The 24,095-nt window shown below is 37.6% G+C and overlaps 1 protein-coding gene across 4 annotated transcripts in view; it reads left to right on the top strand.

Annotated features, from left to right (window-relative positions):
* Positions 1–24,095, top strand: part of LOC123516455 (receptor-type tyrosine-protein phosphatase C-like) — a 173,339-nt gene that overhangs the window by 134,884 nt on the left and 14,360 nt on the right. For all 4 annotated transcript variants that reach the window (XM_045275757.1, XM_045275756.1, XM_045275755.1 and 1 more), the window contains 3 exons: positions 10,862–11,010; positions 12,395–12,530; positions 15,814–15,868. In XM_045275757.1, the coding sequence (XP_045131692.1) occupies positions 10,862–11,010; positions 12,395–12,530; positions 15,814–15,868 (340 nt within the window). The remainder of the gene's footprint in view (positions 1–10,861; positions 11,011–12,394; positions 12,531–15,813; positions 15,869–24,095) is intronic.

Genomic DNA, 24,095 nt, shown 5'->3' with positions numbered 1-24,095 from the left:
ATCTTTCATATGCTGAGTAATTTTTCGTAATATGAAGAGAAAATTTTTTTACATATAATTTTGTAAAATTATATTTTCGTATACAGAAGCTTTCATATCTTGAGGTACCCGGATTGCCATTATCTAGAATTCGCTACTATCAGTGCTGCCCCTAATTGTATTCAAACCTACCGTGTGAACGATCCCTCGATCCCGCTAGGCGGGAACATTTACTCCCAAGCCCTCCCGGAGCTGGATCCAAGAAACTTTAACAATCTTTGCATATCATTTTGTAAAGTTAAATTTTCGTATACAAAAGCTTTCATATCTTGAGGTACCACTGCATATATATATATATATATATATATATATATATATATATATATATATATATATATATATATATATATATATAATTGCCCGCGTATCCGGATTGCCATCATCTAGAATTCGCTACTATCAGTGCTGCCCCCAATCGTATTCAAACCTACTGTGCGAACGATCCGTCGATCCTGCTAGGCAGCAGCATTTACTCCCATGCCCTCCCTGAGCTAGATCCAAGAAACTTTAACAATGTCAAAGCAACCTCCTGCTGCGAAATGGCATCCATGAATGCTTGGACGGATGGTAACGAGGTTGCTATCAGGTTGGTGGGAACACCACCTCTCGAGGTGGTGTTACTGTCTTATATATACATTTATATTCACAAAACAACATTTTTATTACTCTTTTGCAAGAATTGTTTTGTAATGCATAAAGTGAAATGTTACATGGAATAACAAAAATAAAACAGATGAGATTCGTCGCAGACATGGTGGGGACTCGTGGTGACTTGGCCACTTCTGCTTGTGACCCTTTTAGCTTATGTGACGCTTTCACCACGATATTTGTTTCCACTCGTTTATTGCCTGCTATAATGGATACCATTATAGCTCTCTCTCTCTCTCTCTCTCTCTCTCTCTCTCTCTCTCTAGTTTCCTCCCTGCTTGAGTTTCCACTTTTAGACGAAGTAATTACCAGAAGCAGGTGTCAAAAAGGTAAGAACAAGCAGAGTGGCAGGAGAAAACGCTCAATTTTGTGTTGAACGGAATTTATTTTACCCGTGTCCTTGCGCGTGTGCACGAGTTATTACGTGTTAGTTTTACCTGGCGAGTCGCACCGGCGTGATGGTCACCTGAAAAAAGGGCGAAGCTACAGCGCGAATATATTTGGGAAACGGTAAATGCTCACCTCTCCTCTCTTCTGTAAATTCGCCCAGGTGAGTCAAGGTATTAGTAATTGTTGTTTTTTTTATTTATATCTATAAGCGAAAGAAAATAAGTCTTAGTGTGATGTACAAGGATGATTTCAATTTTAGAAAAGAGAAAATTTGTGTTCTTTTCTGTAAATTCGCCCGGGTGAGTTAATGTATTAGTATTTTTTTTCTTTCTTAGTGAAGTGAAAAAAATGGCGTAATATCAGAGGGTAGTTTGAATATTGAGAAAAGAAATGGTTTAACTTTTCTCTAAATTCTGTCGTGTGTGTCAAAGTAATCTAATTGTTTTTTTGTTATTATTTCGTGGTTAGGAAAAAATAAAATAGCGTTTTGATACATCAGGATTTAAACTTTGAAAGACAGTATGTTATTATTTTTTCGTAAGATTCACTCAGTAAGATCAATATGTAAGTAGATGCCATTATTTTCATAATTCATTGTCCAAGTGAAAATAATTTATGATTTAGAAATAATCCATTTAAACTTGAGAGAGTGTACATGCACACGTGTTCACTCTTCTCTAAATTTGTCAAGGTGACTCACAATATAAGTGGGTGTTACTTTTTCCTGCATCCAGATGGAATGAAAAATAATTAGTGAGATTCAGAGAGATGTGTTCATATACGATCATGCCATGAGGATCACCTTGACTCCGTGGCACTGAGTGACAGTGAATAACTGTTGAAATGTAGTGATCCCTCGTCTATCGTGGTTAACCCTTAAAGTACGGTGATCATATATGTACGATTGTAGCGTCGCGTGCGGAGAGGCGGGGATCGTACATGTAATCATGATTTTTCCGCGCTAAACGTTTGAATCTCTCCCCCTCACTATTGGTTCTAGGGCAAGTGGAGGTATCTGGCATCTTTTCTTGTTCGCCTGCTTGAGTCTTGAGACATATGTTCTCTCACAATAGGTCATCTTTTCCCATTTCGAGGCAACATCTGGCAACCCCGTGACCCGGAGGGAGGAAACAGTACTCTGAGTGATGTTATATCAGTTACTCGGTAATGACATTGAGGAGTGATGAAAATTAAGACAGTGATTTTTTTTTATTGAGACAGAAGAAACTGAAGACTCCAGTAGTGATTCTGATAGTGATCTTGGAGACAGAGACCAACCCTCACAGCGACGTTCATAAACCTCCTCACGTAACCTATTCCCCTCGAGCTATGCGTTGATGAGTCATCCATGGTTGCCTCTACAAGACTGTGCTTTGTCGGCCAAGTCACGTGAATCCTATTGGTAATAAGAGTTGCCACATTCCAATTATTATCGAAATCCACAATACTTGTAATATGTGGTTTCTTTTTCTTTTCCTGTTTTGCACATCATTTCATATATCTGAGTTCACATTTTCTTGACATGAAACTCCAAGTCTACTTTTACATCAAATTCAAATGCCCAAAAGAGAGAGAGAGAGAGAGAGAGAGAGAGAGAGAGAGAGAGAGCAGTGTTATCGGAGCTTTGGGGGGTATTTCTTACCGGCGGATTCTGCCATGAATTTTTTTATATGCAATAACTTTGCTCTAAGAGGTAATAACATGTAAAAAAACTACATGTTTGTACTCAGAATAACACAAAAAAATGTTTTTATATGTAAAAAATATTTTTAGCATTTTTGACAGGTGTGATTTTTCCCTGTTGTAACAGATGGAAAGTAAATCAACTCCCCTTCTTTAACCCCTTTGCGCCGGATGTTAAAAAAGTCCGCCTGTATGATATACGGGTGGTAGTGCCGCCTCTGAGCTGGAAACTCGTGCAAGCTTGTCATACTTGTCGTCTTTGTGTACTGTATTATGCTGCTATTTTTTAGTCACTATATCACCTTCGAAGAGGAAAGTGGACGCTTCTCTCTTCGGATAAAAAGAGAGAGAGAGAGAGATTAGAAAATTTGTTGTTTTTGTATTTGTGTGTGTGTGTGTGTGTGTGTGTGTGTGTGTGTGTGTGTGTGTGTGTGTGTGTGTGTGTGTGTGTGTAATTCACTGTTTGATCTGCTGCAGTCTCTGATGAGACAGCCAGACGTTACCCTACGGAACGAGCTCAGAGCTCATTATTTCCGATCTTCGGATAGGTCTGAGACCAGGCACACACCAAACACCGGGACAACAAGGTCACAACTCCTCGATTTACATCCCGTACCTACTCACTGCTAGGTGAACAGGGGCTACACGTGAAAGGAGACACACCCAAATATCTCCACCCCGGGGAATCGAACCCGGTCCTCTGGCTTGTGAAGCCAGTGCTCTAACCACTGAGCTACCGGGCCGTGTGTGTGTGTGTGTGTGTGTGTGTGTGTGTGTGTATTTACCTAATTTACCTAATTGTAACATACGGGAAAGGAGCTGTGTGTATTTACCTAATTGTATTTACCTAATTGTAACATACGGGAAAAGAGCTATGCTCGTGTTGTCCCGTCTCCATATCTATTAATGTCCAGCTTTTTCTTAAAATCATGAATATTCCTTGCGTTGACCACTTCCACGTCTAAACTATTCCATGCTTCCACCCTTCTATGAGGGAAGCTATATTTTTTCACATCTCTCCTATAAGTGGCCATTTTTAGTTTTTTCCCATGCCCTCTCGACATTCTTTCATTCCACATACACAGATCTTCCCTATCCATTTTTCCATGCCAATCATCACTCTGTATATTGCTATCAGGTCTCCCTTTCTCTTCTGTTTTCCAGGGTCGGAAGTTGCATTCTTTTCAGTCTGTCTTCATAAGTCAAATCTCTTAAGTCAGGCACCATTTTTGTTGCAGCCCTCTGTACTTTCTCTAGTTTCCTTATGTGTTTCTTTAAGTTCGGAGCCCACTGTATTGTTGCATATTCAAGCCTCGGTCTTATCATTGCAGTAATTATTTTCTTCATCATTTCTTCATCTAAATATACGAACGCCACTCTTATGTTCCTCAATAAGTTCAATACTTCTCCAATTATTTTGTTTATATGTCTCTCTGGCGATAGGTCATTGGTAATTGTCACCCCAAGGTCTTTTTCTTCATGACTGGTTTTATGTCTTCATTTCCTATCTTGTACATACTCCTGATTCTTCTTTCACTCTTGCCAAACTCTATTTTCTTGCATTTTGTCGTGTTGAACTCCATTTGCCATGTACAGCTCCATTTCCATATTCTGTCCAAGTCTTCCTGGAGTAGTTCGCAATCTTTGTCACATCTCACTTTTCTTAACAATTTTGCATCGTCTGCAAATAGGCTCACATAACTGGACACCCCATCCACCATGTCATTTATGTAGACCGCGAACATTACTGGTGCCAACACTGATCCCTGTGGAACTCCACTCTCCACCAAGCCCCATTCTGATGGTCTGTCCTTAATTATTGTTCTCATTTCTCTTCCTACCAAAAAGTCTTCCATCCATTTTAGTAAACTGCCATGCACTCCTCCTACCATTTCAAGTTTCCAGATCAGTCTCCGGTGTGGTACCTTATCAAAGGCCTTTTTTAAATCCAGATATATTCCATCAGCCCAACCATCTCTTTCCTGTATTACATCTATCACCCTCGAATAGTAACATATCAGGTTTGTCGTGCATGAACGCCCTTTTCTAAAACCAAATTGACACTCACAAAGTATGTCATTTTTCTCCAAGAAGTCTGTCCATCTATTCTTCACCACCCTCTCACACATCTTAGCTACCACACTTGTAAGTGACACTGGTCTATAGTTCAATGGGTCTCTCTTGTTACCTGATTTATAGATTGGGACAATGTTAGCTCTTTTCCAGTCTTGGGGCACTACACCTTCCCTTAATGAGGCATCAATTACTTCACAAACTTTTTCTGCCAGTTGCTCCTGCATTCTCTTAAAATCCATCCTGATACCCCATCAGGTCCCACAGCTTTTCTCACTTCTAAACTCCCCATCATATTCTTGATCTCCTCCACAGTTACTTGAAACTCCTTCATAATCCCTTTCTGTTCCATTACCAGTGGTTTGTCAAAAGCAGTCTCCTTTGTGAATACCTTCCAAAAGCATCCATTCATAGCCTCTGCCATTTCCTGGGATCTTCACTGCATACTCCATTTACTTCTAAACTTTCAATACTTTCTCTATTTTTGATGTTGTTGTTCACATGTCTGTAAAAAGCCTTGGTTGGTCTTTACATTTATCAATTATATCCTTTTCTTGTTTCTTTCTTTCTTCTCTTCTAATCAACACATATTCATTTCTTGCTCTTTTGTAACTTTCCCACTGCTTAATCCGTCTTTTCCTTCTCCACCTCTTCCATGCATCCTCTTTTCTTGTTCTAGCCTTTTCACATCTATCGTTAAACCAGTCCTGCTTTCCAACTTCTCTATGTTGTCTTATTGGTACAAATTTTTCTCACCTTCTTTGTATATTTTTATAAATTCCTTCCACTTTTCATTTGCTCCCTTAGCACTCTTGAATTTCATCCAATTTGTCTCTTGAAAGAATTTCTTTAGGTTTCCAAAATCTGTCTTGGCATAATTCCATCTTCCCACTTTATATTCTTCATTTCTTCTAGATTTCTCTTCATCTATCACCTTGAACTCCAAAACTGCATGATCACTCTTTGCTAAAGGGCACTCCACCCTCATCTCCTCAATGACCATTGGCTCTGTACTAAAGACCAAGTCCAGTCTTGACGATGCTCCCTCTCCTCCAAACCTAGTATCTTCTTTGACCCACTGAGTTAACACATTTTCCATTGCCAGTGTCAATAGTGTATTTCCCCATGTTGTCTCTGATCCTTCCATTGACCAGTCCTCCCAACACACCTCTTTACAATTAAAATCTCCCATCATTATAGTTCGTTCACAGCCACCCAACATTTCTTCCAGACATGTTCCTGTATCACTTATCATTTCTTCATATTCCTGTACTGACCATGCATTTGTCTTAGGTGGTACGTACACCACTATGTAGTGCCTCTTTTTCCTTCATTAGTTTCTGCTCTGATCTTTAGCACTTCTGCCTTTCCCATACCTTCTTTCACTTGATCCACCTTTATATCTTTTTAACCAGCAACATCACTCCTCCTCCCATCTTACCTACTCTATTTCTTTTCCAAACATTATATTTCCTTCTCCAACCATCATCAGGTCTTCTCCTCTCTCAGTTTTGTTTCAGTAAGACCCACAATATCTGGGTTCTTGTCCCTCAAGTAATCGTTGAGTTCTAAAATCCCGATATCACTCCATTTATGTTGGAATACATTACATTCCGCTCATACGTAAGTTTCTTTAGTCCTTTCTTATTGTACTTTTCTGGGTTATGAACCACTTCCTCAGTCTCATATCCAAGATTCTCCAGAAAAACTCTTTCTTCTCCTCTTCTGTCCTCTCTTCATTTTTTTCAAAGCCTCTTTTCTCAACTCATTTAACATTTCTCTTTCCTTTTCACCGAGATCTCTTCTCAACCAAATCTTCCTTGTTGTTTCCTGCTGGGCTAGCCTCCATGACTTCTCCACCAATTCATCTACATCCTTTTGTGACTTAAGTTTGATTCTTATTGGCCTCATACCTTCTCTTGTGAACTTTCCAATTCTATGGAAGTCCTCTATTTCTTGTACTAGGTCTTTTCCTCCTCCTGCACCACATTAATGATATTATTTATCACCTTTTTATGTTTTCTCTCTCTCCATTTTACTCGGTGTCTTATCCTCCTCCACACCAAATATCACCACACATCTCTTTTTGTCTACAGTTTCCCTCACCAATGTCTCATTTGATTTAATAACCTTCACCACTTTCTCAGCAATCTTCTCTTCTATGATCTGTTGATCTATAATTTCAGCAAGGCCCAAAGTTTTCTCCCCAGACTCTTTGATTTCCTTTTCCAGACTTGCAACTTTGTAATTTACCTCCTTTCTTTCCACTTCCTGACTTTTTTTCCATTCAGCCTGCTTCTCCATCACTTTTCCTAGAGATTCTCCACATTTTTCGCAATTCACTTTAATTAGCTTAACTTCCTCTTTCAGTGCTTCATTTTCCTTCTTCATATCGGCACACTCTTTCATTACATTGTCATAACTCGTTTCCAGGCCCCCATACTTTTCAAACAGTTTTTCAATTTTACCTTTCACGAATGTTACAAGGCGGGACGCATGTAACTTATCTTTCGAGAGGGAGAGGGGGAGGGAGGAAAGGGAGATGGGGAGGAGAGAGAGAGAGAGAGAGAGAGAGAGAGAGAGAGAGAGAGAGATGGGAACAGTCTATGCCATTGGGTAATTTTAGACACAAGGCATCCGGGATGCATGTAGCTTATCTTTAGTGATTGGTGGAGACAAGGATGATGGGAGGAGCACTAGGATTTCAAGGACAGCACACGGCGTGTGTAGTTGGTATCCAACACACTATATGGGACAACTGAACTGAAGAAAGCTCAGAAAAGAAATATGACGCCTACGTAGGCGTCACCGTATATGCTACTGGGGCTTCATGACGCCTACATAGGCGTCACCGTATTGAAGGGTTAAGGGTTAATGGATACCAGAACCCCCCACGAAAGGTGAAAAACCGCGAAGTAGGATTTGCTCTGCCCCCCCTAGGAATTTTGGTGTATGTGTATGTGGGTACCAGAATGTTTAAAATATGTAAACCGCATTTATACTTTACATATACAGTATTTTACTTAAATCTATTTAATTATAAAACCTTATACAGTAATTATACATTTACTCTCTCTCTCTCTCTCTCTCTCTCTCTCTCTCTCTCTCTCTCTCTCTCTCTCTCTCTCTCTCTCTCTCTCTCTCTCTCACGATACATAACACTCACCCTCTTCTGCCCTCTTTGATCATATGCAAAAGTTTAACTTTTTCACTGATGGTCATCATCTTCCTCTTCTTGGGCTCACTAGAGGAAGCTTTCACAGGGGCACATGGCTTAGGTGGCATTGTAAGGGCTTAACGAATCACTACTTAAAAAAAGCTATCGCGAACACAACGCTAAGATACAGTATGCGAAACAGTTAACAGCGTAGATGAGACTGGCAAGATACAACCAAGGCCCATGGAATAGAAGTTCGACCTACGAGGCATTCAAAATGGGTATAATATGCGCATCCGTGACGTCAGTGGATTCATAAGTGGTCAGAGCGGGGACGTTGGTTCAGTTAGCAAGCTGCCTGGTAGGTATTCACGTGCTTCTCTCTCTCCCATTCTCTCTTTGTTCCACGCCAACATCAGTCACAATGCCGAGTTGTGCAGTGCATGACTGTTTTGATTATTAGTAGTATATAATATATAGTATGTAGTATGTGATAAATGAAAACCATTATTTTTTTTTTTTTGGTAATTTTGCACCTTAAGACATTGTTAAACTTCTGATGTCTAGTTATTGAGAAGTAAATTTCTGATGTCTAGTTATTGAGAAGTCCCCATTCAGTTACTTGTGTAGATATAAATTGCCTCAGTTATATATGTAACGTAAAAATGAAATAATAATAACAATAATAATAATAATAATAATAATAATAATAATAATAATAATAATAAAAAGCTGCAACATTATATTGATATTAATAATAATAAGAGCAAAAGTTTGATAATAGTATTGATAATAATAATAGTAATTAATAACAGCAAGAGTATTGATATCATTAAATATGATAATGATACAATGGTCAGAGAAAGAGTGCTCTGACAGTTGAGAGAGAGAGAGAGAGAGAGAGAGAGAGAGAGAGAGAGAGAGAGAGAGAGAGAGAGAGAGACCTGCTGACAAGTAGAGGGTGTGGGGCAGTAATAGGAGGCAGAGAAGCCTTCACAAAACTTGTCTCCTGTGCCAGGCAGAGGGAGAGCATGAGGTGTCCATGCAAGAAAGATACGTCCTGGGAGGAAGCTCCCCTTTTGGTGAACCCGCTGACGTCACTAGCCCCAGCTTTTTTCCCCTTAGAGCTGTGTGTAGGTCGACCTTCTATTCTATGGGCCTTGGATACAACAAGGGAAGATGTTGGGTGAGGCTGCATATGTATACGAACAATACATGTACAGTGCTTTACGTACATTGTCGTCGTTATTACACACCAACTTACCGAATTACTGTACGTACAGTATTTGTAAGTGACGCAACAGACCCTGTGATATATTGAAAAATCTGCAGAACATATCTACGAGTATGTATAAAAGCCGCGAAAGTCGAACCGGGAAATAGTGAGGGAACGCTGTACCGCTTCCTTCGACATGAATTACTTGCTTTGGAACTTCATCTAGCAGAGGAGGACTCAGTGACTCAGTGGGGTATGCAATTCTCATTCATACCCAGATTTTGCTTCACTTATATACTGACTATATGTACACCAAAGCAAACTATTGTTATGTATAAATAGAGGCGGTGGCATATTGGGTAAGATGGTGAGCGTGGGATCGGGCAGACGTCCACACGTAGGTTCGAATCCCACCATGTAGAGCCTTAAAAAATTTGCCATTTGTCGAGTGGTTTAAAGTTACCTACATGTGACCATGGTACCCAGGTTCTAGGTGGTTACACCCAAGAAGAGCTTGGGGGGTGATATGGGCCCTAATATAAGTACCACTATAAATAAAATTGCCTATGCCACTAATGGGCGGAAGCTGAATAGCGCTTCCCATACACTCTTCAAGTGTGCCTACAGGCGCTACAGGCCTTAACGTAAAAAAAAAAAAAAAAAAAAAAAAATTCTAACCCACCCTAATCTTAACGTTTCCATTTCTTAGCAATGTAGAACAAATGAATAAAACATATTCCAGCAATTAGGTCAAGAAATAGGTTAATGCCCATATAAAATGTACTGGACATGTGTCACTAATGTTTGAAAAAAGCAAACGGAAAGATTTTTTTTTCTGTTTTTTTATGCAAAGCAATGTCCAAATCATTAAATAAATTCCACATGCATTTTGGTCAAGATGAAACAATAAGCAAATAGCTCACTGTGTTTGCTACCATTGGCAAACATTCATATATATATATATATATATATATATATATATATATATATATATATATATATATATATATATATATATATATATATATATATATTATATAGCAGAACAAATAGTCAAATTTTTACTAAACTAATGAAAGCTAACAGGACTTGAGTTGCATTTACCAGTTTCTATGAATCAAGCACAAGTTGAAGGACTGTTGAACTGTTTTCTACAAAATGTGTTTATGGTTATACAGTTTGAGATTTGCATTCCATACCATCAAATTTTCACTTTTTGTATGAAAAATGAATGACACCACATTGAAGTCATGTGCTAGATTTGGAAGTAGCTATACAATTCTCTTATTATAACTCATTCTACATGGCCAAATCTTTGGATACTGTATTAATGTTACAAAGTTTTAGAAAATAGTGATAAAATGCATGATACTGACATTACAAGTATACAAACATTGACAGAAAATTAAAGAAAAATGAGACTTCCATGAGAGAGACAAAATAGATAAACTATTGTGCATAATGATGCACATTACTGCATACCAATACTTGTACTATGATGAAATAATGGTTTCCATAGTAATTCATACATATTAATTATCATTACAAAGACATGTGCTATCAAACCACTAACTAATATTCTATAAAGTATATGTGAATCAAATATTTTTTTTCGTGTCATTCATCTGATAGATATTTGATGTGACACTTTTCAGATACACAAAATGCGTTCAATCAGTCACTTCCAATTTGAATCATGGCCTGACATGGGCTGTCCTGATACCCCAGACCAACTGATCAAATTTGTGAAGGCTGTCAAGGAGGCTGTACCTGCACAAAGTGCCCATGTGGTTGTACATTGCAGGTCAGTTCTTTACAGAATCATGATTGAACTAACATCATATTAGGTACTAATACACATGATTACAGGTGCTTTACACATGATTATAGGTGCTTTAACAAACAGACAGAGTCTCTCTCATCTCTGAAATTGTTCAGGTTTGAGGCTCTTCTGGATTTGGAGATGAAATTCATACAATTTTTTAAGAGGGTATGAACTAAAATCTTATTATATTGTTGGGTTACCACTAGCATGAGTATTCAGTTTCATTAATGGCCTGCATTAGATACAACTCACAGTGGTGAGGGCTAGCACACTCAGTACTGATATAAAGGTGATAGAGAAACCTTGACAGAATCAGAAAATCTTTACTTTCTTACGTTTTAGCTGTACAGTTTTCTTCAGAGAATGACAGACACAGTGAGCCTAGCTCTATACATAATGCAGGATCAGATCACGTGACAGGACATCTGATCAGTGAGCACGCTGATTGATCCATCAGTATAAGATTGGCCATGGCATTTCTCATGGGCCATGCCTGATCTCATACTAATGGACCAATCAGCATGCTCACTGATCAGATGTCCAGCCAGGTGATCTGATCCTGCGGTATATATATACAGCTAGGCTCTCTGTGTCTGTCATTCTCTGAAGAAAACTGTGCAGTTGAAATGTAAGAAAGTAAAGGTTTTCTGATTCAGCCGAGGTTTCTCTATCTTTATACTCACCTGTCTTACTACTACACACACCAGGTACCATTGCTGTAGATGGTTGGGATGTCTCACTCAGTGAGTGGCAGGTGTAATACTGACAGTGGCAGCAGCCCACTCCCCACATGTCAGTTGCTAAATAACATCACTGTAGATGGTGATGGAGGCAGCAGTCCACACCCTCCAGTGGCCTGATTGTTATCCTGCTCAGAGTTACAGACTTTTCTGAGGCTTGTTGCAGCCCATTCTCATGTTAAAGTGTTGAGTCTTCCACATTACAGTATGAATTGGAAGCAAACTGAGCACCCATAGATGTGATTTGTGTTAGAATATTACACATTATTGGCAATCTGACAATTTGTATGAAATATGCTTAGTACAGATGTCTGGTATGAGGAAGTCATTCACATTTAAATGCCCTTTAACTTTTAAACCATGGCATTAAAAGTACTTGATCATGGAATATATCTAACCTACAATGGCTTAATCTTTGATTTCAGTGTGTATGTGACTTTCCTCGTGGGACATGCAGTATCATAATTTATGATAACATTGCCTTGATACTGATAAGAAAGTATACTTCTATTACTCCTTCTTGGTCTACTCTCCCTTCCACTTCTTATGTCTCTCTTTTTCCACCTTCCTGTTTACTCACATTAGGAAAATTCCTCACAAATTTCTTCACCAAATTTACCTAGTGCTGGTGTGGGACGGACTGGTACCTTCATTGGCCTAAGCAACCTAATTGAAGAGATGCATGAACAGGACAGCATTGATGTATTCCACGCAGTATACAGGATGAGATTATATCGTACCAACATGGTGCAAACACAGGTATATACATATATATAAATTTTTTGTTCCTTCCAAAGAACAACTTACATGAAAGTGCCAACAACAGAAATATCATATATTGTTTTATTATATGTGTACATATCCCTAGATTTGAGCAATTCTATATTTTTCTTAAGGATTTTATCATGCTTATACTTCCATTTTAAAGTGCTTTCTGTTACTATATTACAAAATTTTTCATATGAAATTATATATAAAGGAAATAGAATTATCTTACATTAAAAAAAAAACACAATATTCAATTAAAAAGATTTTCTGTGGAAAATATAAATTTACAAACATTTATAAAATCTTTGGCCCAATCTTTACCTTTTCAGGTACTAATAGCCAATATTATTTTACTTTCTATTCAAAATGTTTGGTTAAGCATGTGGGATAACTTAGATACTATTTTTAAAATACTTTATATTTTGAGAGATAAACTAGAATATATATATATATATATATATATATATATATATATATATATATATATATATATATATATATATATATATATAGTTAGATAGATAGATAGATAGCTAGATTGATTGTGTGGGCAACAATGCTCATTAGCCTCACAAAAGCAATCATTCATCTAACAAGAGTCACCAATAGCAGAGTGGCTGTGGCAAAGGTCAGCAATCTTTTGAACAAAGTGTGCCAGTTGATAATTAATACAATTTATTTTACTACCTTGCGTGACAGATGTGATTTTTTCAGCACTTTATTTTAATACCTTGCGTGACAGATGTGATTTTTTCAGCACTATGTAGCAGCCATACCCTACGAAAATTTAAATCATAAATCTATATTATGTAGTGACCATTATAATCAAAATAAGATATATTTTCCTGGATATGCATAACATAAATTCAACATTTTTGTAAATTTTTTAAAATCTATACTCACCATATTAATGCTATCCTTGCCTTTGCTTCCCTTTGGCCAAAATTGTAATTTCATGTGAGTATCTGGTGGATAGCTTCACACAACCCTCAGAATGATCCACTGCAATGGGGGTTGAGGATATGTTTCATGTGTGAAAATATCTGCACTCATTGTTATGTGGATTGCTAGTAACAGTGCAAATGCTACTTTCTTCATGCAATTGAATTCATCAGGCAGTTATGTCCAGGAACTTAAAATGGAGGCTGCATGATCATTCATACTAGTTTCCAGTATTTCTCAAAGATCTATAGATTTAGCTGACCACAATAATGAGGCTGGAAAGTTAATAAACTGCATTTCCAACACCTCAGTTTCCATCTACTCAAAGAGAGGTGCATCCAACTCACTGTATTTATAGGTGTCTGGTCTGATTAAAAAATTAAAACACTGGGCCTATGTGTTGGAAATCTTGAAATCTGATTGAGAATTCAGACTTTGTTGAATGTACACCTGAAGATCAATAGTGTTGACAGGATGAACTGCAGATAAGTTCCTTAAGTTTTTGAAATAATGAAAAGAACCAGCTTTGATAGGTGTTGAGTAAACTGCAAGTTTTGCAACAAAGGCCTTCCAAGTATCATACAAACCCATCACTGTTTTTCCTGCTCTTTGCAAGAGAAAATTTAGGTCATTTAGATGTTTGGTGATGTCTGAGAGAAACATAAGTTTCACAATCCAATCTCTACCCTCCAGCTCAGGATAGTCTTGGCCTTTTTCTGATAGGAAAATCTTGATTTAATCACAGCATTCCAGAAATCTCTCCAATACCTTCCCACAGCTTAGTCACCTAACATTGCTGTGCAAGGCTATATATCTTTGTAAGCACTGTCCACCTCTTCAAGGAAAGCTTGAAACTGCCTGTGCATAAGAGAAGAGTGTGCAACAAACAAAAATTCCCTACTTTTATAACAGTAGTCATGATCTTGTTGAGATCAGAGCTGAGATCTTGTGATCTTAGCACATGAATTTTTCTTGATGAAGTATACAGTGCAATTTCAGAAGGGGGTGACCAATTTTTTCCTCAACCATATTAATAAAATATGTTTCATTCCTACCATAGCTGGGGCACCATCCATTGCAATTACAAAAAATCTTTCTTATGTCAACACACCTGTCTTCAAAATGATCAGTGAATGTCTTCAGTATGTCTTCTCTCTTTTAAGACAACATAGTTCCTTGTGTATCTCTGTGTCACTATACTTGGCAAAAATAACCAAGCAGGGAATGCCACTGATATTCATGCTTTCATCCAGGGCCAAAATGAGCACAGGTGTACTTGTTAAAGCAGCAGTTTGCTACTCACATTATCAGCCACTTTAGAAATGTTTCTTCACGATTCTAGCTGAGACAGACATATCTTCTATCTTTGAGATGATCATGTGTTTGTTTGATACGCCATCAAATAACACCTCAGAGCACTCTAGGAAAGTTGCTTTTATGAAATCTCCATCAGTAAAAGGTTTACCATGCTTAGTAATACACAGTGGTAGCTTGTAGGTAGTGTCAGTTGTAATGCTTTTGCTAGCACTCATGTTTTTAAATACATTACTTTATTTCTTGTAATGAGATACTTCTTTATTAATTGCTTGAACCTTGTCTGCACTATCTTTTGAAAGTCTTATCATGGTTTGCTTCAGTGTCTCTCAACACTTGATGTGTAGCACACAACATTTTGACAGCAGAGAGCACACACAGTACAATCATTCTGCCAAATAAATCCAGTCGTTTGTCCATGATGACTGAAATGATCGGACATCAAGCTTGATTTTTTTCGTAGTAGCCATAACGACAGTTAACTAAAAAAAAGAGTCACTTATGTACAATGGCTAAACAGTCGCTGAAACACTGAGTCACTGACCCAAGCAGCCGGGGCCAACAAGTATCATACTCGTCTATATTTCGTTGTATTTATGCACTGTACTCCTTATCGTGTGTATGATATATTTTCATTTTAATTTTGTGTATTACAGGGAATAATTCTTCAGAATCATAAGAAAATTTTAATCATGATAAAAGTAAGGATATAAACTCTAAAAATTTTGTTTAACTTTTTTCTTTGCTCTTTTGAATCATATGCCATGCCATAGGCTAGCACTTGGTGTGCCAAGTCTGGCATGTGTGCCAAAGGTTGCTGACCTCTGGGCTATGGTATTAAATATAGTCACAGAACATGGCATATAACATGCACAACTATATTCAGTCATTTCATTGTTCAATTATTAATCTACAGAATGAGCAGCATATTTTGGTCAGGTTAAATTATGCACTAGACTGAGCTGCATATTTTGTTAGAATAGATTATGCAATGATAACTTAGTTTTGCCTCTTGCAGGTCCAGTATTCCTTCTTATACAAGTGTGTACTCAAATACTACCTGGATCAAAAAGGTGAGTCATATTTTCCATATGACATTTCTGCAATTTTACTTTTGTGTGAAAATATCAATTTATACTAGTAGGTGTTCACAAGTCATCTAACATTCTTCTGACCAGCAATGCAAAATTAGTAATTTCAGTAAAATAAAATAAAAAATAAAAAAAATGCAAATTCCTGTGTAACATCATCTTAGACAGTCACATCACTCCTGTAACCCCTATTTTGGATACAAGAAAATACTCTATACAAATATTTCAGTTACTATTTCTCATGATGTATAGAAATACTTTCAAATGTGGAAAATGTTACCTTAAAGCTATTATATTCATTGATATTATACTCCAGCTCCTCATTAAGATCTGTAGCTTGTTACAGTGAACTATCATACTGTCTAGTTGTGTGCATTGCTAAACATAATACACTGAAACCATTTATCAAGTTAAACCTCACTAATCCTACAACTTGCAATTTGCCCAACTTTTTTTCTTAAAATTTAATTCACCATTTGTACACATGTCAGCTTGATACTGACCTCGCTATGCATTTGCTCCAGGTCAGTCTTCAGCTAACTTTTGTATGCAAAGCAACAGCTGTATGAGTTTCATGAAACTTTCTGCTATTTTAGTGCTATCCTTTGTTATTGCATGTGTGTGTATTTACCTAGTTGTATGTTGCAGGGTTTGAGCAGGGCTCATAGTGACCTGTGTGTATTCACCTAGTTGTAATTTTACAGGGTCTGGGTATTATACTCGTGTGGCCCTGTCTCCATATCTACACACATCCAACTTTCCTTTAAAACTATGCACACTCCTTGCTGACACCACCTCCTCACTCAAACTATTCCACACCTCCACACATCTTTGTGGGAAACTATATTTCTTCACATCCTTCAAGCATATTCCCTTGACTATCTTTTTACTATGCGATCTTGTAGTTCTATTTAAATTTTCCTCTCTCAACATCATTTGCTCTTTATCCACTTCATCCAGACCGTTCAACAGTTTATAAACCTGTATTAAATCTCCTCTTTCTCTTCTTTGTTCCAAGGTAAGCAAATTCATTTCTTTTAATCTCTCCTCATAGGTCATTTCTGCCAATTCCGGAACCATTTTTGTTGCCATTCTCTGCAATCTCTCCAACTTCCTTATATGCTTCTTTTTATAAGGGGACCAAACCACCCAGCATATTCCAATCTTGGTCTAATTACCGTACTAATTAATTTCTTCATCATATCTTTATCCATATAATGAAAGGCTAATCCAATATTTCTAATCAAATTATATGTTTCTCCAAACATCTTGTCAATATGAGCCTCAAACTGCCCATGGTCTTGTATTATCACTCCCAAATCCTTTTCCTTTTCCACCTTTTTCAACACTACTCCTTCACCCATCTTATATGACCCTCTTGGCCGTCTTCCACTCTTCCCCATCTCCATCACATGACTTTTGCTCAGATTAAATTCCATCTCCCACCTCTTGCTCCACTCCCAAATCCTATCCAGATCTGCCTGTAAAATTTCACAATCTTCTTCACTCTTCACACACCTACACAACTTCGCATCATCCACAAACAAATTAATATAACTGTTTACTCCTCTGGCATATCATTAATATAGACAAGGAAAAGTATTGGTGCCAGCACTGAACCTTGTGGGACTCCACTCTCCACCACCAACCAGTCCGACTTTGCATCCCTTATTACCGTTCTCATCTCCTCCATCTCAAGTAGTTTTCCATCCACTTTAACACTTTTCCTTCAGTCCTCCATAAATCTCTAATTTCCATAGCAGTCTCATGTGAGGTACCTTGTCAAAAGCTTTTTTAAATCCAAATATACACAGTCCATCCATCCTCTCTCTCTTGTATTTTGTCAACCACTCTTGAATAAAAGCTCAGTAGATTTGTTACACATGACCTCCCTTTCCTAAAGCCAAATTGATGATCCGATAATAACTTATGATCCTCCAGGAACCGTATCCAATATTTCTTTATCACCCTCTCACAAATCTTACCGACCACACTTGTTAAAGACACAGGTCTATAGTTAAGAGGCTCTTCCTTACTGCCTCCCTTATAAATGGGCACCACTTCAGCTCTTTCCACTCTACCTGGTACTTCCCTGTTTCTAATGAGCACCTTATAATATCATATAATGGATCTATCAATTCTTCTCTACATTCCTTCAATAATTTGCCTGAAACTTCATCTGGTCCCATCGCTTTATCATCTTTAAGTTCCTCCAACATTTTATATAACTCCTTTTAGGTATCTTAATGTCATCCATGTGCACATTTCCTTCTACATTCTGAGGCTTTACAAACATTGTTTCTTTAGTAAATACTTGTTGAAACCTATTATTTAGCAATTCGCGATATTCTTAGGGTCATCTACTATCCCTTGCTCTCCTTTTAATCTTTCAATGGACTCTCTCTTTTAAGTTTACCATTTATGAACCTGTAAAACAATTTTGGATGTTCCTTACTCTTGTCTACAATATCTTTTTCAAATTTTCTTTCTTCCTCCCTCCTTACCCTCACATACTCATTTCTCACCACTCTATAATTCTCCTTATTTAGTATATTCCTGCTCTTTTTCCATCTTTTCCAAACCACATCTCTCTTTTCTTTAGCCTTAACACAAATTGTATTAAACCAATCCTTTCTTCCTTTCTCTCTCGGTTTATACTTTGGTACAAATTTCATAACTCCTTTATAATATTTCGTAAAAATCTCATATTTTTTTTGCACTTCTCTGCTTTGTAACATCTCCCAATCTAATGTTCGGAAATAATTTTTCAAACTTTCTGTGTCCATCTTTCTATAATTCAATCTACCACTCCTGTATGTCTCATCTTTCCTTCGCTGTATTATTGCCATCTGCATTTCCATAACCACATCATCACTCTTCACCAATGGACATTTGTTTTGTATATCCCCACATAGGTACACTTCTCGTGTTAACACCAAATCCAGTCTAGCCGGTTCATCATCTCCTCTATATCTAGTATTTTCTTTCACCCTCTGTTCCATCATATTTTCCATCATTAGATTAAGGAATCTCTCTTCCCATGCTTCCTCTCCAACACCACTTACTAGATTCTCCCAATCCACCTCCTTACAATTAAAATCTATTAGTATCACCTTTCTTTTTCCAGTTAATACACTTTCCAAATTCTGTAAAGTATCCTTGATCATATTGTTGTTTTCCCTTAATGTCCAAAAATTTGTTTTAGGAGGTACATAGGTCACCATGATTATTAATTCTTTTCCATCACTTTTTAACCTTATGCTTATCACTTCTGCGTTGTTCTTCCCATACCAAACCTTATCCACATTTATCTCCTTCTTCGTCATAATCATAACTCCTCCTCCACCTTTATCCTCTCTATCCTTTCTCCATATATTATATTTATTATCCAAATTTACCTTTGTTTTTTCATGTAATTTTGTCTCAGTCAAACACACTATATCAGGCTTCTCCACCATCATATAGTCTTGCAATTCCAATCTGCTTGACAGTATCCCATCTATATTAGTATATATTGCGATCCACCCACTGCTCCCTCTAGGGGTTCCTCCGCATTCCTTCTCTCCACATACCACTTTCTGACTCTCTCTCCTATAACTCTCCAAAAAAACTTTTCTTTTTCCTCTTCAGACCGTTCATCATTTTTTCTTCTCGCCACTTACAACAATTCCTTATATCTTCTCCTCTCTTCCTCATTTCTATTTTTTCTTACATACACCTCTTTACAACCTTCTATCTCTCTTAATTTTGATGTTCTATATAAGATGTCCTCTGCAGATTGTTGTAACTTCAGTACTACTTTAATCAGTCTCCTTACTCCTTCCTTATACGGACCCAGTCTATGGATCTCTTCCACTTCTTCTTGTAGGTCTTTTTTTTCATCATTTAGATTTTTTAACAGATCTCTTACCGTTTTTAATAATGTGTGTGTGTGTGTGTGTGTGTGTGTGTGTGTGTGTGTGTGTGTGTGTGTGTGTTCACTCACTGTTTGATCTGCTGCAGTCTCTGACGAGACAGCCAGATGTTACCCTACGGAGCGAGCTCAGAGCTCATTATTTCCGATCTTGGGATAGGTCTGAGACCAGGCACACACCACACACCGGGACAACAAGGTCACAACTCCTCGATTTACATCCCGTACCTACTCACTGCTAGGTGAACAGGGGCTACACGTGAAAGGAGACACACCCAAATATCTCCACCCGGCCAATCGAACCCGGTTATCTGGCTTTGAAGCCAGCGCTCTAACCACTGTGTGTGTGTGTGTGTGTGTGTGTGTGTGTGTGTGTGTGTGTGTATGTATGTATGTGTATTTACCTTGTATTTACCTGGTTGTAGTTTTAAAGGGCCTGGGCTTAATGCTCGTGTGGCCCCATCTCCATATCTACACTTATCCAATTTTTCTTTAAAACTATACACACTCGTTGCTGACACCACTTCTTCACTCAAACTGTACCATGTCTCAACACATCTTTGTGGGATACTATATTTTTTAACATCTCTCAGACATCTTCCCTTTCTCAACTTTTTACTATGCGATCTTGTGCTTCGAATGTCATATTCTTCTCTCAGGATCAGTTTGTCATTATCCACTTGGTCCATTCCGTTGGTCAATTTATAAACTTGTATCAGATCCCCTGTCTCCCTTCTCTGTTCCAGGGTTGGTAGATCTATAGACTTTAGTCTCTCTTCATATGTCATCCCTTCAAATTCTGGAACCATTCATGTAACCATTTTTTGTAGTCTCTCCAACTTCCTTATGTGTTTCTTTTTATAAGGGCTCCACACTACTCCTGCATATTCCAATCTGGGTCTTATTATAGTACTTATCAGTTTCTTCATCATTTCTTTGTCCATGTAGTGAAATGCTACTCCAATATTCCTTAGCAAATTTAATGTCTCTCTTTAAATTCTATCAATATGGCTTACCAGTTGATTGTTTTATTTCATCATCACTCGTAAGTCCTTTTCCTTTTTTATTTTCCAGTTCTACTCCCATTTCCCATCTTATAGATTCCCATGGATCGTCTTTCATCCTTTCCCATTTCCATGACATGTCTTTTGTCCACATTGAATTCCATTTCCCAAATTTACTCCATTCCTAGATATTATTTAGGTCTTCCTGCAGTATTTCACGATCCTCTTTTTGCTTTAGAACTCTGCTCAGTTTTGTATCATCCGCAAACAGATTTATGTAGCTGTTCACTCCTTCTGGCATGTTGTTTATACATATGAGGAAAAGTATTGGTGCTAATACTGACCCTGTGGCACTCCGCTTTCTACTGCTCTCCACTTGAACTTCATATCTTTAACTACCGTCCTTATTTCTCTCCCCCTCAAACAATTTTCCATCCATCTCAATGTGCTTCCTTTTAAGCCACCCTTCTCCTCTAACTTCCACAGTAATCTTGCATGTGGCACTTTGTCAAACACCTTTTTTAAATCCAAATAAATACAGTCAACACATTCCTCTCTTTCTTGTACTCTATCAACTATTCTAGAGTAGAAACTCAGTAAATTAGTTACACACGACTGTCTTTTTATAAAACCAAATTGGCTATTTGATATTGATTTGTTGTCTTCAAGGAACTCGATCCATTGTTTCTTCATTATTCTTTCACACATCTTGCATATTACACTAGTTAGTGATACCAGTCTGTAATTTAAAACTTCCTTCCGCTCTTATATATGGGAACCACCTCAGCTCTTTTCCATTCTACTGGTACTGTTCCATTTTCTATTGAGCATTTTATTATGTATATAGGACTTGCTAGTTCTTCTCTACATTCTTTTAATATGCTGACTGAGACTTCATCTGGTCTCCATTGCCTTCTCTTCATCAAATTCCGTCGTCAACTCTTTTATTTCAAGCTTGGTTACTTTAATCTCTTTCATATAGACGGTCTCTATTACCCTGTGGTCTTTCAAATTTGGATTCCTTAGTAAAGACCTCCTGAAATTTACCATTTAACAGTTCTGCCATACTTTTAGGGTCTTCCAACACCCTGTGCTCTCCTTTTAACCTTTCTATTGTTTCTTTTTGCCTTATTTTTCCATTTATGAATCTGTAGAACAATTTTGGTTGCTCCTTACATTTTTCGACAATGTAGTTTTCATAGTTTCTTTCCTCTTCCTTCCTCACCTTAGCATATTCATTTCTCGCTGCCTTAAAGTTTTTCTTATTTTCTAGATTTCTATTTTTCCTCCACCTTTTCCATGCTCCATCTCTTTTCTCCTTTGCCCTAGCACACCTTGCGTTAAACCAATCTTTCTTTCTTCTTTAGGTCTATATTTCGAGACATATTCCCTGACTCCTGTTTTGTATATTTCCAAAAATAAGTTATATTTCTCTTGCACCCTCTCTAAGTTTTCCATCTCCCAGTCAATATTTTTGAAATAGTTCTTGGGGTTCTCAATATCAGCCTTTCTGTAGTTTAATCGGTCTCCTTTGTATGATTCGTCTCTATTTTCCTTATCCTCTTCTATGTCCATTTCTAATATTACATGGTCACTCTTTCCCAATGGGCACTTATATCTAATATCATTGTTCATTTGTATACCCCTTTTAAAAACCAGGTCCAATCTCGCCGGCTTGTCATTTCCTCTGAATCTTGTGTTTTCCTTTATTCTTTGGTCCATCATATTATCTATCATTATATTCAGGAATCTTTCTCCCCAGGCTTCTTCCCCCATACCACTTTCATAATTTTCGCAATCCACCTCCTTACAGTTGAAATCTCCTACTAATATCACTTTTCTCCTTTCTTTAATGACTCTCGTTAGACTCCTTATTGTGTCATCTATCATGTCTTTATATTCTTGATTGGTCCATGAATTTGTTTTTGGTGGCACATATATTCCAAGGATTGTTAACTCTTTTTATTAATATGCATCTTAATATACAGTACTTCTGCTTTTCCTTCCCCATACTCCACTTGGTTTACCATCTCTTTCCTCAACATCATCATGACTCCTCCTCCTCCTTTACCCACTCTGTCTCTCCTCCTTATATTATACCTATTATCAATGTCTATTTTTATTGCCTCATTTAATTTTCTTTCAGCCAGGCATACAATATCCGCTTCTTCTTTATTTATGTAATCTATTAATTCTAATTTACTTGATAAAACCCCATCTATGTTCATATACATAATTTTTATTTCTTGCTCTTATCATCTTTAGTTAAACTTGCTCGACTTTTTCCTCTGTCTTCTCTTTTATATACCATTTCCTTATCCTGTGTCCTAGAATTCTCCCCCAAAATGCCTTCTCCTTCTCCTCTGACCTTTCATTATTTTTTGCCCTTGCTTCTACAACCACATCCGTTTTAGTGAATTTCCTTGGTTTGAATTTGCCGGTTGAGGGACCGAACGCGGTACTTTAGCTGTGATTGGCTGGCTCCCCGCCTGTCTCTAGCACTCCTGGAGCTGGATCCAAGATTCTTTAACAACGTCAAAGCAACCTCTTGCAGCGAAATGGCATCCATGAACGCTTGGAGGGAAGGTGACAAAGTTGCTTTCAGGTTGCTCTGAGGTTGCTGGGAACACCACCTCTGGAGGTGGTGTTACTGTCTTATATATGCATTTATATTCACAAAACAACATTTCTATTAGCTTTTAAAAAACTTTGCCCCCAAGAAAGGATTGTTTTGTAATGCATAAAGTGAAATCTTACATGGAATACCAAAAAATAAAGCAGAGATAAGATGAGCCACAGACGAAGCGGGAGACTCACAGCCACTCGGCCGTTTCTTCTTCTTCTCGTGACCCTTTTGCTTGCATGTTACTTTCATCATGATGTTTATGTTTTCACCAGAGGTGGGCGCGCAAACCTTTTTTTGGGTTCCGAATCCGAACCCGAATCTTCGCCGGTTTTGGGTTCCGAACCTCTGAATAGCGAACCCGATTTTCAAAATTTTGGTGCGAACATTAATTCCGAACATTTGTTTGCGAACCTTCGAATCTTTAGAAAATAGCAAAGCGAACCTTAATTCCAATACCTTCTGAACATTTCCAAACCTAAATTTTACTCAATGTCCATATCCTCGGCTCTACTTGTGACAGTGAATTATTAATGAAATACCGCGGTATTTCATTAGTAATTCACTATCACTCAGTGCCACGGAGTCGAGATTATCCTCATGGCATGAGCGTATATGAATACTAAGATATGATATCCATTATAGCAGGCAATAGAGGAGTGGAAACAA

This window comes from Portunus trituberculatus, chromosome 41 (assembly GCF_017591435.1).
Source record: "Portunus trituberculatus isolate SZX2019 chromosome 41, ASM1759143v1, whole genome shotgun sequence".
Classification (NCBI taxonomy): Eukaryota; Metazoa; Arthropoda; class Malacostraca; order Decapoda; family Portunidae; genus Portunus; species Portunus trituberculatus.
This window is presented reverse-complemented; position numbering and strand designations above follow the sequence as displayed.